Here is a 20,242-nt window from a genome sequence, read left to right as displayed (position 1 = left end):
CTGAGCCATTCTCCTTCACTGCAGAAATAAATGAGACTACAAGCAACGTAGTGCTGGTGAAGAACAACATTTTCCACGTCTTTGTGTGAGCATTCTGTCAAAGACATGGGACATGTTAAATATTCATTCTATAAATATATAGTGCCTTCTCTGTTGAATTTTGCAACATGCAATTAATTTATATAATTTATTTTTTGTTAAGTAAAAGAAAAATGGATAGAAGGACTTTGCATCTCTCTATGTTTTTATTTAAAGACATATTTATAACATTAGCTTTATTAAGGGATAACAAAATACATAGACACAAGCCTTTCCCAGGAAATAAAAATCAACTGCTTGGTTTAAGTTTAGGGTCGCTGCCTCTGAAAACCAAAGAGAAATATGGCACAAGGCACATAAAAAAAAATTGCAAGACAGTTTAACAGAGTGTAAATTATATAGCACATTCCTAAGATCACACACATCTAGACTTGTCAGGCAAGTAGAAGGTAGTAACACTCAAGATTCAGCCAATGTGGTTGTTTGGAATTTAACTGCTAGAAGGATTTAGGAACTGACATGCTTCTACCATAGTTTCCAGAACTGCTAATAAGGCATTCGCCTGTTCGCCAGGGAAGAATAACATGCTTTCAGATATTTCTTGAAGAAGCTGTGGTAGTTTTCCAAAAGTTTCCAGCTCTTTACAATACATATCCACCAGCCAATGTCCAGAAAATGCATTTTTCATCTTAGAAGTATCACAAACCATTACTGGGAGTATATTTGAACAACCTATTGCTCGCAGAGTTACAGTCAGGGGTGTAGACAAATTATAAAGAGAACAAAAATTAATCAGCATCTTGGTAAATGAAATCAAACACAGTTCTTTCTTCTGATTACTAAAATCTTGTTCTCTGCATTCATAGAAGTTTTCAATGCTCTCTCCTGGATGAACAAGATTCAGAAGTTCTTCCTTTGCTGTGACTGACTCAACATAATCCAGTGGCAGTTTCTCATGGGAGTCCCTTTGCTCTAGAAGGACTGGCCCTTCAGGAAAAACACAAACATTAATAACAACAGCACATTTTGTGATGAATTGGCAGCTGAACAAGATTTTTGGGTTGCTTACTGTCAGAAGCCAGGTGTTTAAGTTCCTTTTTTTTACCAAGTTATGTTAATGTAACTGATGACTTACACATTTGCAACACAAGATAGAACCTGTAGAGACCCTTTGTAACAATTTCTTTACAGTATTGTCTTAACTTGCATTGAGTATGCAAAAATAGAATGTTATTACTTTTGTAAAATTCTATTAAGTACTTTGTAGACTAGGCTATTTGCTGACATTGACTTCAAATTAAAGGCATGGTACTATGATGGTCTTTATTTTACTTTTCTGGATGGTGTAGCCAATCTTGCCTTATGCTGTACAGCAAGGTAAACTATTGGGGTAGGAATCCAAACCTTCCCCAACAACTGAGTTTAAAAATTTGATCTTAACAGATTTCTGAAACACAAAACATAATTACTCTAATAAATACATTTAAAGTAAGTAAATAGGAAATGTTTATTTGTTCAGAGCTAGTCTGAACAAATAAATCCTTTTAGTATTTCCTGTTTATAAGTACAAGGGATCTATTAATATATAAAGAGCTTACACACCTCTTGGGAAGTTTAAGAAAGGATGCATCAGTAAGAAAAAATGAAGGCTGTTAAGATACTACAAGGGTTTTTCAAATAGGAACACATCAGGAATCTCATATAAATTTGTATTACTGTGCTAAAGTAATGATACCATATTAACATGAATGCTTCTTCAGAAATACATTTTAATGACAAAAGGCGAACTCCCACATTTTGTATCAGTAATAGATATTTTAATTTTGCTCAGATTAAAGCTGTATTATCATTATAATTATTATTAGTGATCATTAACTTCTGTGTTCTAAATTATTGAGCTAAGTAAATTCACACCGAATAGTTAACACGCCTTCTACCATGGGCCTGTCGGTTACTTGACAGGCCATAACTCAGAATGTGACAAAGGCACACACAGCCTTACACTTGCCAGAAAACCTTGATGAATGCAAGTGCAAGTAAAGCTCTTCCCCTACGATAACAAGAGCATCCATTACCTGTTCTTCACAGCAGCCTAGGAAAAATGCACATCTGTTAGTGCAGTGCCTTTTCCAGTTGGGGAACTGGGCTTACTATAATATTTGCCATTGCATCACTTCAGCTGATTGATCTGAGCCCAGGTATTGGTTGGGCATGTTAGATGCCAAGGTGACATGGCACAGTAGAGATATAAAACACCTGGGAGCTACAGAACTGAGACTCAGTAAACAGAGACAGAACTGCAGAAGGAATGTATTGATTATGATCTGGTGCTTGCACAACAGACACAGACACAGCCTTTAGGGGGCAGGAGAAGACTGTAAATACAGAGGGTCATATGGCAAGAATATATTAAAATTTAGTTTCTCTACCTTAATTAATAGGCTGCCTAAATACACTCTTCTGCCTCATGACTAAGCACAGAATGATTTTTACTGAAAAAATCTGGGTTTGGCACATAAAACACAGTTTACAGTGACACAGTAGGGCAATGGTACAAATATTTCAAATACTCATTTTAGTAAATTATTTAAATAAGGAAGAGTTGCTATCCAAGATGATTCTTTGTGGATATTTGTTTTTTTTTTAAAACATGCTAAATTAAATACATTGGTACAGTACATACTTCAAGATACAAATCTGAACAAAAAGTATTGTTTAAAACATTGTATCCTTGCCTAAGGGGCAAAGTACTTTTTTTAGAAACTGAGGCATCTCTCTCACTATTATCCCTAAACAGCAGTTATCATGATTACAATATCAATTACTTTCTTCAACTAACAGTATTCAGAGACCATCACATCAATTTTCACAAATGCTGAAAAAATTATGTTGAAATACATGAATGTAGAGAGATTTAGCCAATCTGGGTTTGTGTTGTGGTAAAAATAGATCAAAACAATAGAAAATACTTAGCCTTGATTGGTGACTAGGTAGTCTTTATTTTCATTAGTGGAGAATATAGTTGCAATGCATATGGTGTAAAATGCAGGATAAAAACACTAACATATTAGAAAAACATGTGGAAATCCTGGTTAATTTCATATTCAGCTGATCAAGGGAAGTGTGAAAATAGTATTATTTTTACTGTAAACAAACCAGCTAGGCCTAAAAAGTTCTAAAATATTTCATAATAACTTTGTATTTTAGAAAACTATCAAGAAAAGCACTGAGAACTTCATATGGATTCAGAACAGAGGGTAATTTCCCTAAACTAGTTTAGCATAAATGCACTCACCCCCATGCTGAAGTAGCAGCTTGCCAATTTCTACATGTCCATTTGACAGTGCATCATGCAAAGGAGTCACCCCATCCACTTGACTGAGCAGGTCTACCTCTGGACAACGCTCCAGAATTTCACGGACACACACTGTGCTACCATGGTTACAGGCTTCATGCAAAGGCGTCCAGCCAGCATAATCTGAATTATAAATCAAGGGAAGTTTTAAAACAGCAGAAGTAGTACTGAAATGTTAATAATGTCATTCATTAGACAGGAAAACACTTTACTTTTATAGTACTCATTACAGCTGGAATGGCAGCTTGTGATTTCAAAACAAGAAATTCTATTGAAAAACATCTGAAAAAAATAGCATTTTTAAGAATCAGTAGAAAATGTGATGTTAAAATACACTTCAGTTTTAAATCCATCTTACCTTAATGTTTGCTGTAAAGTCCTCACTTTGTGTTATTTAAAAAAGAAAGAGCTTTATATTGTATAAAAATCTGTTACCAAACAGATACTAATATAGTTCTTTACGTGTCTTAATTTCTTAAATTTTATAGAGAAAATGAATAACTTACCTTTAACATTAATGTCTATTCCTGGCAAAGAGAGAAGCTGAATCAATCTCTCCACTTTGTTATTTCTGCAAGCTTTATGCAGGGCTGTCTCTCCTACCATAAAAAATTAATAGATTACACTAGACTAGACAAGATAGCAACTAAAGAAAATAATCAAAGGGTCTGGAACTAGGAGACCTGGTTATGTACCAGAAAACTCAATAATGAGTACGATTTTCCTTTATCCTTTTTAAACATCTTAAAAGAAAAAAAACCCCATGGAGCTTCTGTTCCACCAGAGATCCAGCAATGAAATTGTACTGCAAATGGTTTAACACAGGAATTATCTCCCCTCTAGTTCAAGGTTTAAAGCTTCAATCACACTATAAAAGCACCAAGTGATCACAAAACACCAAAAAATACTGGGTTTTGAAGCAGTAAAACTTTAGAGTGCAGTTGCCCTCCCTTAAATTTATTCATGAACCTACATTAAGATGTATGGTTCTTTTTACACAGCGTTTATAGCTTAATTCAAATGAATGTTTCTGGCTAAGCACAAGTACCTCTACACACTCAAGTATAAATCAAAACTTCAAATCTATTAGCAGATGGTTTTCTGTTTCTCAATAGACTCTCTGACTTGGCTACAGTAAAGAAGGAGGGGAGAAAGAGGGAAATTAATAATAATACCAATATTAATAATAATAAAATTATTACTAGTAGTAGACCCTGGGGGGAAAAAAAACCCAAACCGTAGTACCATGTACAGCTGAAATAAGTGTGAAAAATTAAACAGCAAACAACTGAGAGCTGCTGCTTATGGATGTAAAGACACCACTAGCTTCTGTGCAATAAAAACTTCAGACACATTCTAAATGCTGTTTTCTTTTCAATAATTGATTAGCTCTGAACAAAAGCCAGAGGAAAATCCTGATACCAGGTAAAGATGATGAACCAAACATCTTAGAAATTCAAGATACCTTAAGGTAGATCTCTTAGCTTTTAAAGTAAGATTTACATGGAACATTCTGTTATATTAATACCTTTACTATATAAATCTGTCAGCCCATTCTTTCAACAGAAGACACTACTTATAATTTCAGCAGGGGTGACTAGAACAAAAAGCAGGATTGGTTTGTTTGGTTCCACTTCCCCCCCCCCCCCCCAAGTCTTTCAGCTCACTTCTCTTTGCAGAAATCAGATGTAATAATTCACATCAATTTTACTTGCAAAAGCAATAAAAACAAAGGGAACAAATTTTTAAAATGTATGGTCTGACTCTGTTGCTGAAGTTTTTTTAAACCTTTAAAGGGGGTGAGGTCTTCTTTTGTTTGTGATATAATTCTGTTTTTAATTTTTTTAACAACTCCAGCTTGCTTTTGCCAGTTTTTTTTTCTCCTGGGAGTCATATTAATAAGAGTTGTAGGTAAATTTCTGATGATGAAGATGAAAAAGTAGTTTCAGCAAGCAATTCTGTAGTACAGCAAGCCTCATGCAAAGTACAATTATTAAACTTGTGTAGTAAATAGGAACTGAATTAATTACTGCAGTGCTGTTTTATTCCTTAGGTACATGAGTTCCAGTATAGTAAAAAACAAAAGCCAAGTGCATTTCATAGTTTGGGCTGAATGCCTGGAAGAAAACAGTCCATATGCTTAAAACAGCTATGTAACATAGCATACTCCTCAGTCTTTGTTCACAAAATGTCTAGGACTCAGAGAGATGAAGACTGAATTATACTTGCAAATCAGAAGACGTTGATCCTACCAAGCACAGGTTGAGGTGGATTAGCAAAGTAAGGCAGGCAAGACTGGAATGAGCTCACACAAACTGTACACTGTATTTAATGTATGGAAGGAGGAGGGTAATGAAAAAGGCAACTTTATTTTACCATATATGCAAATTGCTCCTTTTAAACAGACATTGTAAAAGAGAAATGTGGACCATAAGAAAACAATTCTTGGGCATAAGCCATCGTTTTAGTCCAGCATTCATCAGGACAAGTTTTTAAACATGAAGCTATAAATTCTAACCACTTTAAACTTCTTAACATAAATTAGATATGTAGAATACCTTTAATATTTCTCTTGTGTACCTCTTCAGCCAAAAAAGAACTCCCTTTGGTCTGTGCAGTCTGGACTTCTATTTTTGCTCTAAGCTTATTAAAGATTAAGTCACTGAAAAGAAACCAAAGGGGACACATTTAAAATCACTATTTCATACTTAATCTATGTGTACTTAATGGTTTTAAATGTGTACATACAGGATACTTAGATTTAGCCATTTCAGCATCATATTGGAAATGTCTTAATTACGTAAGTTTTGTGACATTGAATTATAACTGTATTTAAAATAGAAATCAAATAGGATTGTCCACTTTTAAACTCTTTTTAAATGTAATTCCATGAACAATGAACTTCTGTATATACCCTATAAATTTAATATTAGGCAAATAAAACTACATCAGACTGCATATACACTGAAATTGCTGATCAAAGAGAAAAGGGGAAGCCCCAGCCCAAAGGTGTTATGGGCTTACAATGGAGCTTTCTGTCAGCTGAAGTAATTTGTAGACAACAAAACAGGTCACATAAAGTTCAAGAAATGTGTCAGGTCAGAAGCTGTCCCCCAAAGCAGAATAAAACTGGTGATGTTATAGGTATTACTTACGGTAGATCAGGCAGCACTTTGACTTGGTTCTGCTTATCGCCATTTAGCATCTGTAATGTCCTTTGAGACTCAGGGCATGGCTGTTGCCCTATTTTCTTTTTCTTTGCTTTGTGTTCCTCTGTCTCACGCATCCCTATCTCTCGCAAAGCAGGTGAATAGGAACAGACCTGTTGCAAAAGTAACATTTTATAAATGCAGAAATTTTCTTTTGTTACTCTTGCTGCAAAGCAGTCATCTTTATCCACATGTATCCATCTATATTCTTGATGTATATATGTTTTTTAAAATCTGATCCCTGAATGATTGTACATCTAGATTGTTTCAGTTTGTCTTTGCATTCCTTTTTGACGTTTTTGTAATTCACTCTTTACACTGGCCTCAGTGAGTGGCTTGTGTCTGAGAAAGAAAATGGGAAGTTCTAGGCCTCTCTCAGGTTTGTGGCAGCTGAGAAAACCTGGATCTCTTTAGCTGGATATAAGACTTGAGTATAGTAAACTGACTTTCATGTATTAAAACAAAGCAGTTACAGACTTCCTACTCCCAGGGAGCAATTTGGTTAAAGACAGACTCACTCCACTCCTTCATCTCTTCTGAGATGAGGGGTTGGATTAAGTCTTTGAGCATCGCAAAGGCAGCAAGCCAGTTACCCCTCAGGTGCTCTCTATTAGGACAGCCTTGGCTGTTGCAGATGTTAGCTTATTTCCAGTAACACAGAGCTTCAAATCCACTTACCCTGGTCATTTTAAAAAGTCATCTAAGTTTCTGCAGTTTGGCAAAAGCATAAGAAAAAAAGGCCAGTGAGAGGGATTCATCAAACACTCAATGATTATATTTGAAGAAAGGTATTAAGGAAGGCTTTGAGTATTTAGCAGTTCACTGTAGATCTTGCAAGCAATGTACAGTAGGTGAGGAACACCTTACTTGCACCTTCGCTGCATATTTACCACCAGGGAGCTGTTGAACTCAGAGAAAAGCCAAGCAGATAAGATGCTGTATGAGAGGAACTGGAAAAACTGAAACGCTTTTACTGTATGGAATGAGAAAGAAGACTTAGTCATACTAAGGAAAACAACAAAAAGCACATAGACTTGTTTCAAGCACTGCAACAATATTTAAGTAGTTGCAGAGAGTGATCAGTAGTCATGGTGATACTGAAAGTAGCAATTCTACCCTGCATGAGGCAATATACATCAAATATTAGTATGCAGTTGGTTTATGATAAGAATTCTGACAGTCTTTTCTTCAACCTCTGTTTAAATGTGCTGTATTAAGAAACAATGACCTCTCTTCACAATAAATTCCTGAAAAATTTAGGAAAACTTATGTATGGGAAATGTACAAAGGTATAAATTTGGTTTTTTGTGACTCTTCCTGTAGAATAGTACAATACAGACAAAAAGCTATGGATTCCATATTCTGTTTAGTCATTAGTGTGAAGATTACTGAAATTAGACTCTAAATTAGGGCATGACATTACCATGTGATTGCCCTGATTTCCCTGCATCCTGCCAGCAGTCATGAATTTCTTCTGCAGCTTTTACCATGTTTTTCCTCACCAACTATCACAAATTGTGATTTGAAGGCAGGCAAAGGTTTCCAAGTAGGAGAAAATTTCTAAGAGAGGAATTTCACGGGAATACACTGAGAAAATCTTCAATGTAACAATTGCCTGGACCTATCTCTTCAAAAACCCTGAAGGAAAAGGTAGCTGAGAAAAATCACACTATATTTTGGCATTCTCCTTAAGTACAAATGTAACACTGCAATCATTATATCAGGGATTATTTTTAAAAGCTTTCACTGTTGTTGCATTTTTTCACTTTCATGATAACTGCACATAAACAGATACCAGGTGTGACAAATCCTCTGGCAAGAAAAATCTTACTATTGCTCTGGATCCAGATCTCAGGCAAAGGGAAATTTAAATGCATGGAACACATGGAAAGACAATGCAGGCAACAAGCATGACCTTAGACCACAAAGAAAAGATATATTTCAAGACTTTTATGAATCAAATTACTTGTAAAATTCTGACGTGTGATAAATTTTTAAGGAGTTACTTACTATTTTCTGAAGAGAAAGAGGTTCTGTAGAAACAATAATATCCCTATGTAAACACATTTGTTTGAAAATTGCTTCGGCAACAAACAGTTGAAGCCAGTCGGATGGTATGGCACAAAGAAACATTTTTAATTGACATACAGAAAAATCTGGATAAAAGTAATTGAAGAAAAATAAGTAAGCCTAAAAATGAAAATACAGAAATCTACACACTACTTCTAAATTATCTAGAAGATAGATCTTCCAAGCTTTTTGCTCCTATTGCAGATTCAGAAACTTATTCTACTCAAGAATTACTAAAATTCTTCACATGAAAATAGATTTTAACCATCATCTGGTAAGATGACAAGATAGTGAGAGAATGTTAAACATATTTTAGAAGACAAAGCATCACTTTTTGTGTGAAACTTTAAAAAATGCTCTTAATACAACGTTATAAAAGTTATGGCTTTATTTTGAGAATAAATTTTTTTTTTTTGTGAAGTTCTACAAGTGTTCACCTTCTAAAACTCAAAGAAACACAAATTCAGGTAAGAGTTATAACACATGAACAAGAAATCTGCAAATAATGCAGGTGACCTACAAGCTCTACATTAAAAGTCACCATAAGGAAACTGCAACCCCATTCAAATGTACCAAATTGCTTATACTGTTTAAAAAAATGCCCCACAGAGTGGCAGAGAAACTTACATATCCATACAACATACATCAGTATGTATCAGGCATGTGTCTGACCTACCTCTGTTTTGGAAAAGAAGACAGAAAGACTGATTTTTTTCTTACAGTGGTAAGAATTTGTATTTTGATTCTAAGAAAATAATTTTGTCAAAATAACAACCAAAATGGTTGGAAAGTAAGACCTGCAGTGAGGAAGGAAATCTTAACTGTATTGGGGGAACCTTCTGTTCTGCTAAGAAGTGCTCATAAATTAACTGATCTGTAGACTCAAGCAAAAGAGAAACCCAAGTTTGAGAATACAGATGTTTGCTACTGTACGTATAACTGAATTTAGAAAAACTCGCAATAATTTTGCTTTGAGTGCTGTGGATTGTACCAAGTGGCACAGGTCAAATAATCTCTATAAACAGACTGAATCCTATTCTTGTTTTCCCTTTTGTATACAGGAAATTAATGAAGTCTCACAGAAATACTTATCCAAGATTTTACCTATTATATGAGGGCTACAAAATCCATTGAAGTGGTACATATTAAAAGCTCCACTAATTTAAACACCATGAAGTTCAAACTGAATTGGCCTTCTAAGAACTAAGTCAGCCTATAAAAGTTCTCATAATTTGCTTTCTGTAAAACTGGAGTGAAACAAATTGTCCAGAGATTAAGATTTTAGTGTAGTTTCTTTTCATTATGGTTCTTCCCGAGTGTCCAGGTAGAAGACAGACACAATTTAAATGAAGCTTACATATACCTGTTACCACATAAAGTGATGATTGAAAAAGGAGTCAGGGGAAGCTTTGGTAGGAATTAATTTTGAAAACTAAATTAAAATAATTCAATACTTTCTTGAGATAATTTTGTCTTGCAAGCTCCTCAAATCCTCGCGGCTAAAAGTACAGATACTTCAACTGACATTCCATGTTAAATGATAATGGTTATTTGAGTCATGATGTTTCTGTTTACCTAGTCTATTTAATGAGGAGGAACTACAGTAATTCATGGGACTCAATGGAATTTTCTTCCATTCCCTCCATTAAGTCCAAGGATTTGGAAGAGACATTGAAATGTTTCAATTGAAGTTGTAGGAGTCAAACAGTTCACTGTAGGTTTTAGACTTATGACTGAAGTGTCTTTAGCAAGCTATTCATTTTCTGGAATGATAAAATTTGCCTGAGCTAAGTAAAGTGCCTCCAATTGCCTGTCTGAATTTAAGTTTTATTATGATATGCTTAAACTTCTCCTAGACTGACAAGAGAGCTCCAAAGACTTTTTTCTTCCTCAGACTGTGTGGTCTTGCTTTCACACCAACATTTAGCCATTTATTTAAAAGGGATTTTAATAAGAAAACCTGTTCTATTTGATCTTTGCTTGACACTGACAGACAGATACAAAATAAAATAGCTTCCTGCATATGTACACACCATGCAGTGCACAGCTGCAAAACAGGGTAAAAAACTAAAAACCAAGGATTTTAATTAGGACTTAGCATCTGATTAGAAGAATTTTGAGAGGCCTTGCAAACACTCACCATCACATGAAATGGCAAGGTAATGCGCCAAATCAGGCACTTGATGAAACATATTTCTGTCCATAAGCAAACCTGAGATGATCCAATAGTCCACTACAGTTCCAAGAATTGCATTTAATAGACCAGCAACTTCACTTCTGAAAGGCTAAATGGAAAAAAGCATAGGTGTATCTATTGATCTGTAATATATAAAAAATTCAGACTGATAATATACTAGAAATAACATAGAAAACTTTTTTAGATAAAAGCTCACTCTGCTGCCATGTTCACTGGCCTTTCTTCTGCTTAAAAGCTAACTATTGCAGCCAGATCACCAAAATTAGTGTCACTGATGCCATATCAATTAGGATTTGGCACTGGAGAAAACCAGGTTCTATGAAATCATCTACAAGTATATGCAAAATGGTGGGAAAACTTACAGTTGCAATGTGATTTCTTTTTAAATTAGATTTTGTTTAACCATAAGATTGCAAGTACTGCACTTATTCCACTGAACCTTGTGTTTAATTGACAACTGCTCTATTAGTATTGCCTTTTTCTGAAGATTTCATCATGAAATAAAGCTCTTTTTGTGACTATGTATGTCTGTGCCAAAAGGGAAAAGTATGCAAAATGTCAGTTTCCTCCACAGAAGAAATTTTGGCAGTCACTTTGCAAAAAGAAACTTTCTTCAGCTACCAAAAAAATTCAATAAGATGAGCAGCTGCAAATTTAGGAAAAAAGTCATCCTTCTGAATATTAGCTATACAATTTTCTACCTTGAACAGGCAGACACACACACGCACAAAAAAACCCATAGAGAGATAGATAGAGAGGAGAGAGAGAGAGAGAGAGAGTCTATATCTATATATATGTATCCTTATGGGTCCCTTCCAGCTCAGCTTTATTCAGTGATTCTGTGAAAATGGTCATAAACAAGTAAAGAAAGGTGAAGTGTACTTTCTTCAAGAGGCATCAAGACAAGGAATTTAGCTATCCAGACACCCCATTGAGATAGATGAATGCATTTTTCACCCAGATGAGAATTTAATCAATACTGGTCAGGTAAAGCAGTGCTTCTAAGGCTTGAGTTAGTCTTTGCAAGGCCATATCTATCTACATACCTTTCTGAGCCACAGCAGAAATACTTTATAAAATTTACTCTGAGATAAGTTATTCCTCTGATCACATGTACCACCAGATGTTTTGAAAGCACACGGCTTGAAAGAACACAGGCACCATAGTAGGAACACGTGAAATTAATCTGACTGAGGGCTCTACCACAGATTTACTACTGTTACACTAGAGCACCAGTTGACATATGGCATCTTGTGAAAGATAATGAGTACCTGAAACTGGACAATTTTGGGTAAGAGACAAGCCAGACTTAATGGGTACATACTACAGTCAATGATTTGTCTGATACTCCTTTGAGAACAAAGTATGTTCAAGGTTGGTTTAAAATAATTTACTAGGATTCCTTAGGAGCTGAAAAGCACCAAAACTAGTTTCAGCATCAATACATCAAACAGACATACATATGAAAAATGGAGATGGTGACATAGATAATAATAAAAATATTATAAAGCAATTTGTTGAAAACTACACAAATACTGTCCCTACAGTTAACAGTTACTTGTCACTCAAAAGAAAATAAATTAACACAACTACAAATAAACATGGTGTGGGGTGAAAGTATAATCTCCATCACTCCAGGTTTTTAAGACTGGCTGGACAAAGTCTGTTACGAACGTCATCTCCGAGACTGCTTCCAGGCCTACTTCCTCCTAGTTTTTTAAACTCTACTTGATTTGGTTTGTCCTTTCCTTTATTATGTCGTAATACTTTAATATAGATGAACTGTGAAATCTCATAATGAAAAAAACCCTGAGAACACAGATATGGCATGTCAAAAACCTGAAAGTATAATTTTTAAAATAAAGTTTAAATATTTAAAAAGGTGCATTTGCACTATCTTCTGAGGATTTGGGAACAGAAGCTGAAGAATAATTTAAAATATCTGAAATGCATTTAAATTTCCCTTAAGTATGTATATCTCTTTATTACTGGATCCCAAAGTGAAATACTGGGTAAGTAATATAATTCCACCAATAGTTCTTTACTGGAAATAAATTTTACAAACACAGTGAATAAGCACTATTTTAACAAAAGTTAAGTGACAGGATCAAGGACATATAGATGTAATCTGAGGTAGATAGGGATGTAAAACACAAGTATTTACATTCTCTTTATGGTTTCTAAATCACTACCTTAACTAATTCCTTTATGAAATCCTTTAAAAAAAAAGGGTGTGGGTGAAAGCAGACATTGAGAGAACAGACTAAAATAATTACTGTTAATACTGCAAGTATTAATAATTTTTCACAGTCTGATATATAGTGAATATTAAATGCAGCTGGTACTCTAGCTGCATCTACATTTGCCCAGCCAAGTATCTCTGCATGCTGACAAGATAAGCCAGATACTGCCAACTAGTGTAGGCTTGGTTGGCATTTTTGCAAAAGAATAGTAGGACAAACCAAGAGCTTCTCCTCAGTATTTAAAATAAATAGTTCAATGCTACAAATGAGAGAGAGGGAAATTCGTCTAATTTCCTGAAAGGACCATATGTTCTAAAAATGTTTAAATGTTAACATGTTAGAAGTATTTTCAATTTCAACCACAAAACAATACACAGTAATGAAAACATATGCAATAACAATACACAGTAATGAAAACATATGTAATATTAAAAAGGGAAAAAAAAAACCCCAAGCATTTCCATTAAACTTGGAATTTGCTACCATGTATGACAGTGCCAAGACCTCTTTTTCCCCACTCTGCTCCTAGATCAAGAAGCTGGGAGGGGCATCAGCTGAGATAGATGACCCAAAATGACCAAAGGCATTCTGAACACTGTGCTCAGCAGTAAAAGCTGGGATAAGGAGGAAGGGAGAATGTCTGAAGTGATGGTGCTTGCCTTGCCTAGCAAATGCCATGTCTCATGAAGCCCTGCTTTCCAGAAAGTGACTGAACATCTGCCTGCTGATGGGAAGCACTGAATGGAATCCTTATTTTGCTTTGCTGGTGGTTAAGTATTTGTTTCACTTATTAAACTCTCTTTATATAATGTCATGCATTTTTAAATTTGTCCTTCTGACTCTCTCCCTCAACCCAATGCAGGGTGGGGACTTACCTGCCAGCTGAAATTGACCCACTACACCATGTACAGCTAATTAAGTAATATGCAGTGAAACCTCTTTTCAAAATTCTCTTCCTTGTTCTTATTGTTGAAAATCAAAGCTATCTCACTAAGAAAAGCATAGAAGTGGGAAGAAGCTATTGACTGTGTTAGCATACAAAGGTCACATCACTTCAACTGATATCCGTTAGCTTAGCAAATGCAATTCCTACATTGTGGTTCCATTTAATGCTTTGTCAAGTCAAATACGGTGCTACGGTGGCAGAAGTTTCACAGTGTGTTTTTACACATGAAAGTTCTTATGGGAAAATTAATTTCAACTTTTTTACTTTGAATTACTGAGTTATTTTAGAACTCTAAAGAAGAGGGTTTTTTCATGTGCTGTAAATGTAGTACTCCACAAATGCCTAAAACATACTTCCAAAAAAACTACTGCAAGTGACAGACCAGAAAGACATTTGGTTCTACACCACACAAATTTATACTATGCAACTAAAAACCTGAATGAATGCCTTTGTCACCTCTTTGTCAGGCTATGTAAGACAGCTTTTTTTAAAAAATCCTCACCAGTATTTTCAAGGATGAAAAGCATTTCTGATACCATCTGTGACATTGTGAAAAACCATGCAATAGCTCAATGCAACTAGAAGTGTTATAAGCAAAATACACATTCCTTGGTAAAATCTAAAACTGAATTAAGAAATTCGATTCAAGGAACTTTGACCAGGAGCTCCCCCATCAAACCTGTTTAAGTAATATAACAAACAATATACGTTAATTCATTTTAGAATTGTATTAAAAATTGATTTGATGAGGTCAAATAATAGGAAATCTTTTAGGTTCTTTGGCAGCGCCTTTTTAACTACAAGAATAGTCTATCAATATTATTCCACCATGTTGTCCAAACAGGTTAACCCAGTGAGGACATCCAATTTCCTGTCACTATTTTTATTCTGCTACTTCTAAAATAGAGCATATTCTATCTAACTCCAGAAAACAAATGCACTCAACTTTATGTTTTGTTTTTCACTTTGTTTTGGACTGCTCTTTTTACATGGTATGTTTACACACATACATAATTTTGCAGCAACTCAGCACTAGAAGAGAGGAAACATACACAGATATTTTCCCTGCACTCCAGTGCTCTTTGTTGCAACCTCTTTGAATCACAAAAAGAGAGAATCTGATCCTAAAAAGCTAAAAAAATTAATAACTGCTCTTTCTAATTTTACCAGTTAGAAAATATTGTATTAGATATGTTCAAAGAAAGAATTTAGTTAAAATTATTCATCTGTTTCCACTTATAGATATTTTCACTGAAAAACTGTACAGAAGTTTGGTATATCAAAAGATGGATGTTTGTTTCTTCCCAAAGCTAACACACTTAGGTGCACTGAAAAATATGGTCCTCACCCGTTTGCAATGTGCAAAAGCACAAACCAGAGAGTTACGCGCAGAGAGTAACAATATCCAAAATAATTTCTTTCATTTAGCTTTCTGAATGGCCCTACATGCCTCTTGTCTAGGTGTTACCTCTTAAACAAACAGTTTTTATGAAACAAAAATGGTAACAATGACTCACGCCCTCAAACTGAAGACAGGAAGGACAATTTTGCACCCTGCATGCTACCTCTAATGACATGGAAATACTGTGTATTTATTTATGTATCTATGAAATTACAGAAAAAGGAAGGAGAAAACACAGTTCTGTCTGCACAGCTAGGGAGGTTTCACTCTTCTGATTTTCTGAAAGACAGTTTAAACTGTGTAATGGAATTCTAAAATTAGTCTGAAAATACAGAAAAACATCAAGCTTTAGTATTACAAGATTGAGAGTGACTGAAGGGACAAATGAGTTGGATTATAAAAATATGGTATTTTGGTTTAGAATTTATTTCTGCCAAAAATGCAATGGGAAAGAAAGTGCAATAAATAAATAAATATGAGGAACAAAGCTGTTAGAAAGAACATAATACACTACCAATACTATGAGACAACAAGCTGCTTTTTAAGGCTAGAATTCATCTCTGTAGGATAGTTTACACTACAGTGCGTAAGATCAAAGTAAGAAATCAGCAGACATCCATGATTTGTGCTGAAACAACAATTCTGATATATATGTATATAGATCAAATAGAATCTAAACAAGAGGCAGATCTCTGTGGTTTATGTTGTGTGTGGAGATTAAGCTTATTTTATAAGCTTATATTTTTCATATATGTAGTACAGTCTGACAGAAGTGATTATTCTGCCAATGCAAAGAAAGGTTCATGAGAAAGGCATGGCTTACAGTGCTGGAACCTGTAAAAGGAAGGCATAGCAAAAAAACCTAAATGGTACCTCCACTTCAACTGCAGATTCAAAACCAGGAAAAATATGAAAGCAGTGTCATTTTCCAAAGAAACAGAATGGCTACTGACACCAACTGCATGTAAGCCTGCTTGCTGCTCAGTACCTTTGAAAAGATAGGTTGCTTAAATATAAATATGGGTATAGAAGCCTGATTTTAGGCACTTTTTAAATATCTTGACCGAGGATAAAAAGCAGCACTGTTTCACAATGTCTTGCTTTGATAGCCCTCAAAAAAGGTAGGAGGTCTGGCTAGGTAAGATGATTGAAGCTCTCATTATGTTTAATCTTTTTGCTTTCATAGCATAATGAATAACTACTTGGTATTATATTTAAAGTGCTTTTTTCTCCCTGAAATACTTGATTTTCTATTGTTCTGTTACTGTATGGGAAAAGTGAATGGAGTACCTATTTATTCTCTGCTCTCACAATAATTTAAAAGAGAATGCAGAGACAGCAGTTAGTTTTTATTTTATGTGAGAATCTAGAAGTCAAAGATGTTTTACAAGGCCTCTTGCTTCTGAAAAGAAATAGGTGGTATAGAGGACACTTAGTATCTTTCAGGTCAATGTCCTGCTGGTCAGCAGGTCACAGAATAGCAATTAAGTTGCTTCAATTCCATTTTATTGCTAAGTCCTCGGAAATATTCCAAATGAAACTAAAATACTTAGGAAGAAAACCAGGGCATTCTATTACAATAAAACAATGCATACCTAGCAAACAACAACAAAAAAAGTATTAGTTTTGTTAGGTTTCTCTTTCAAACGTTTCCTGAATCCTGTCACTGTAAAATAAGATAATCACTTCTTTCACTACACCACATTGTTTGAGAGAACAAGCTGGTGTCTGTAATAACTACAGTAATACCTGCTGGTAAGGGCATGTGAACATCTGAATGTAGCCAACAAGCTACTCAGGACTCGTTTCTTCTCTACATATCTATATAAGAATCTTATGGATCAATTCATTTCTTTAGTGGAGCAAAAACCAGCACGCTTCACAACAAAAGGCCGCTATAACAAGCAGCTGTTATACTTACATATAATTCCTCAGAAAAGAATGAACAAAGGGATGCCTTTAAAAATATATGTCAGTCTTCATTATTTTAAAGTATAAAATTCACACTCACATCATTTTTTCCATTTAATTCTCTATGGGAAAATATGACCCAATCTGCTAGAATATTTATGTGTTTGGTAAAAAGCACTGCGGTTCCACTTTCAAGCAAGAATGTCTTCAGAAGAACTGTCTGTGGCAAGGCTTGTTGATGCTGTGAATTTGTTCCTTCAACCAAACTGAAAAAAAACAAAGTGAAAAACACCTAAAGCTTTATGTCACTTTGATTATTATAGTTACCACACAGAAACCTTGTCTTCATTCAAAATACACACAGATTTGGCAATTTTTAACTATGGAAGAACCAGATACAATTTCTGATGCAGTGTAAGTACAATGATGATGACTATTACTATAATTATTAGACCTGGGGAATTCTAATAATGTGCCACTATTTACATAAAGTAAAGGCCACCATTTCTATAGAAAGGCAAAGCAAAACCTAGACTTCTTTTATACTTCATAAACCAAGGAAAAGTAATAGTCTCCCTAAGATAACAGAGAGATAATGGTTATCGAATTTTTTAAAAAAATCAAACATATACATCAGTATATTCAAAATGCTGTTTGTCTACATTAAAGAATGAATAGCAAAGTACTGCAAATCTAGAAGTACCACTTAAAGAGCAAAATTAAATGCGTCCTGGAATAACAACCTGGAAAAAGAAACATGTCTTAAAACATGATTATAAAAAAACCTATGAATTTACAATTAAACAAGCTAAGAATTGAGAAATATAAATAGAATTGCTAAACTGCTTTCTAGAACAGTATCTTATCAAGGATATATACAAATCAGGATACAAGCTGCTATAAATAAAGAAGTGCATGTATTATTCTATAAATCCCACCTTTTTGTCAGAAACTCTACTTCGCCTTTTACTAAATCAAAGAAAAACTTCAATAATGTTTTATGAACTATCCTCAGTTCATCTTCTGTCCTTGAAACTGTGACCGTATGACAAACTGTTTCACAATAAAGGCAAGACCTGAAAAAATAAAAAATGAAAAATTCTATTTGTATGACAGAAATAACAGATAATCTACTGGCAAAAAAGTCAGCTTTGAATCTGGTCTGTTTTGACAAGGAAATAGTTTGCTCCCCAGTAACAGACAACAACATGTTTGCGACTGAGCTTCTGTGTTCCAGCTGAACATTTTGTATTATAGTGTAAACAAAATAATTTAACTGGATTTCATTTTTCTTTTTCTACTCGAGATATTGTACAATTACTATATTAAACATAACTTATTTAAAATCCTATAAATACAAGATAATTTTGGAGTATTTTGTAGACATGGTAACATCCTACAAACTTCTGTTCAGATAATAGTTCATATATACTACTTGACATGACTACAGATTGTCAAACATGATGCAGATAATTCTGAAGTAACATGCAAACATAAGTTTTGTCCAGAATTTTGAGTACTAGAACCAGGTATACAACTCCTGGGTATTCCCATTCTCCAGGAAGTACTAAAAGACAAAATACTTCATCTAAAAGACAAATCGTCTTTCATGTTCTTCAAAAATTGCTTACGATCACACACATTCACACATCTGTAATCATAGTTGTATCAAAGTATTTAAATATTACGTGAGGTTTTATCATAGCCACAAGAAGAGCTGTAGTTTCTTTTCCAAATGAAGAATTAATTTCTGTTGATGCAAGCTACAAAAAGTAAGTTCTCATGATAAAGCAGAGACTAACTATCCAAACTTGTCTTTGTAGATGTAGACAAGATAAAAATCAGACATCTTGAAAAAGATGGCAAAGGTTATGTTTAAAATCAAACATGAAACTTCACATTTGGTAAGATAAGCCTTGAGTTTGCTTTGTAACTGCAGATATATGTGTGTGTGTATGTTTATATGTATACACACAGCAGCAGCAAGAGTATACAGATAACTATACTCTGTAAAGAGTGTAAGAAATAATTTTTAAAAAACTAGTAAAGCTAAGAAAATGTACTTATTTTTCTTTCAAAAAATTTCATCTGCCTGTGATGAAATGTGAAATGACCAAATCCGTTACAATTCTAGACTGTCACATACTGGTAACATGTCCTGTTGTAAAACAGCACGTCGTTGCAATAGAATGCCCTCTCTCCTCTGCTTCCTTGGGTTTGGAGTAACATAACTATTGCATTTGGTACCTCATTAATCTGCCTTACCTTACAAGTATCTCTATCAAGGACCATGTACCTTTCTTACAGATAGGACACTGAAGGAGATCTAAGTAATACTTCAACATCGATGGGGACTTCCAGGGAGGTTCACAATGAAGAGTAAGGTAAAAAACATGACAAAGTTTGGCAAAAAACACTGTATCAGTGTTTCCCTGTAAAAAAATGAGAAAATAATATTGGCTCCAGACCAGCCAAAGACCTATATCTATATTCACTAAGAGTTAATTTATTTTCTTTAATCTTTACAATCTCAAGTGACCACATTTAATCACTAAAATAACATCCAATTTAATGCACAACTCCAAGGAGAAAAATACACAGTGAAATTTAAAAAAAATAGGGAAGAGAAAAGGGAGAACTTGCTCTAGTGTGATATGCTAGTTGAATGCACCACTGTTTAGAGCAAACCTTGTTCTCAATCGATCTCTCTATCCGTAGCGTACCAGCATAGTGCTGTTTCTAAAAGTAACAAAAAATATTTCTGGCCAAGCCTTCCACAATATTTAGAGCATTACATTCATTTGGCTTGCAAATAAATACTAATTTGAAAAAACCCTTTTTAAAATCCTTTCTTATTTTTACAAACACAT

General features: G+C 34.5%; 1 protein-coding gene across 3 annotated transcripts in view; it reads right to left on the bottom strand.

Annotated features, from left to right (window-relative positions):
• Nucleotides 1–226: 226 nt before the first annotated feature.
• Nucleotides 227–20,242, bottom strand: part of SLF1 (SMC5-SMC6 complex localization factor 1) — a 34,629-nt gene continuing 14,613 nt past the window's right edge. For all 3 annotated transcript variants that reach the window (XM_058823360.1, XM_058823361.1, XM_058823359.1), the window contains exons 9-18: nt 19,638–19,804; nt 18,311–18,448; nt 17,473–17,638; nt 10,814–10,958; nt 8,614–8,759; nt 6,550–6,716; nt 5,953–6,056; nt 3,901–3,993; nt 3,335–3,517; nt 227–1,026 (exon numbers count right to left, since the gene is read on the bottom strand). In XM_058823360.1, the coding sequence (XP_058679343.1) occupies nt 530–1,026; nt 3,335–3,517; nt 3,901–3,993; nt 5,953–6,056; nt 6,550–6,716; nt 8,614–8,759; nt 10,814–10,958; nt 17,473–17,638; nt 18,311–18,448; nt 19,638–19,804 (1,806 nt within the window). In that variant the 3' untranslated portion in view covers nt 227–529. The remainder of the gene's footprint in view (nt 1,027–3,334; nt 3,518–3,900; nt 3,994–5,952; nt 6,057–6,549; nt 6,717–8,613; nt 8,760–10,813; nt 10,959–17,472; nt 17,639–18,310; nt 18,449–19,637; nt 19,805–20,242) is intronic.

Source organism: Ammospiza caudacuta, chromosome Z, assembly GCF_027887145.1.
Source record: "Ammospiza caudacuta isolate bAmmCau1 chromosome Z, bAmmCau1.pri, whole genome shotgun sequence".
Classification (NCBI taxonomy): domain Eukaryota; kingdom Metazoa; phylum Chordata; class Aves; order Passeriformes; family Passerellidae; genus Ammospiza; species Ammospiza caudacuta.
The sequence above is the reverse complement of the archived record's forward strand: the minus strand, read 5'-3'. Positions and strand labels throughout refer to the sequence as shown.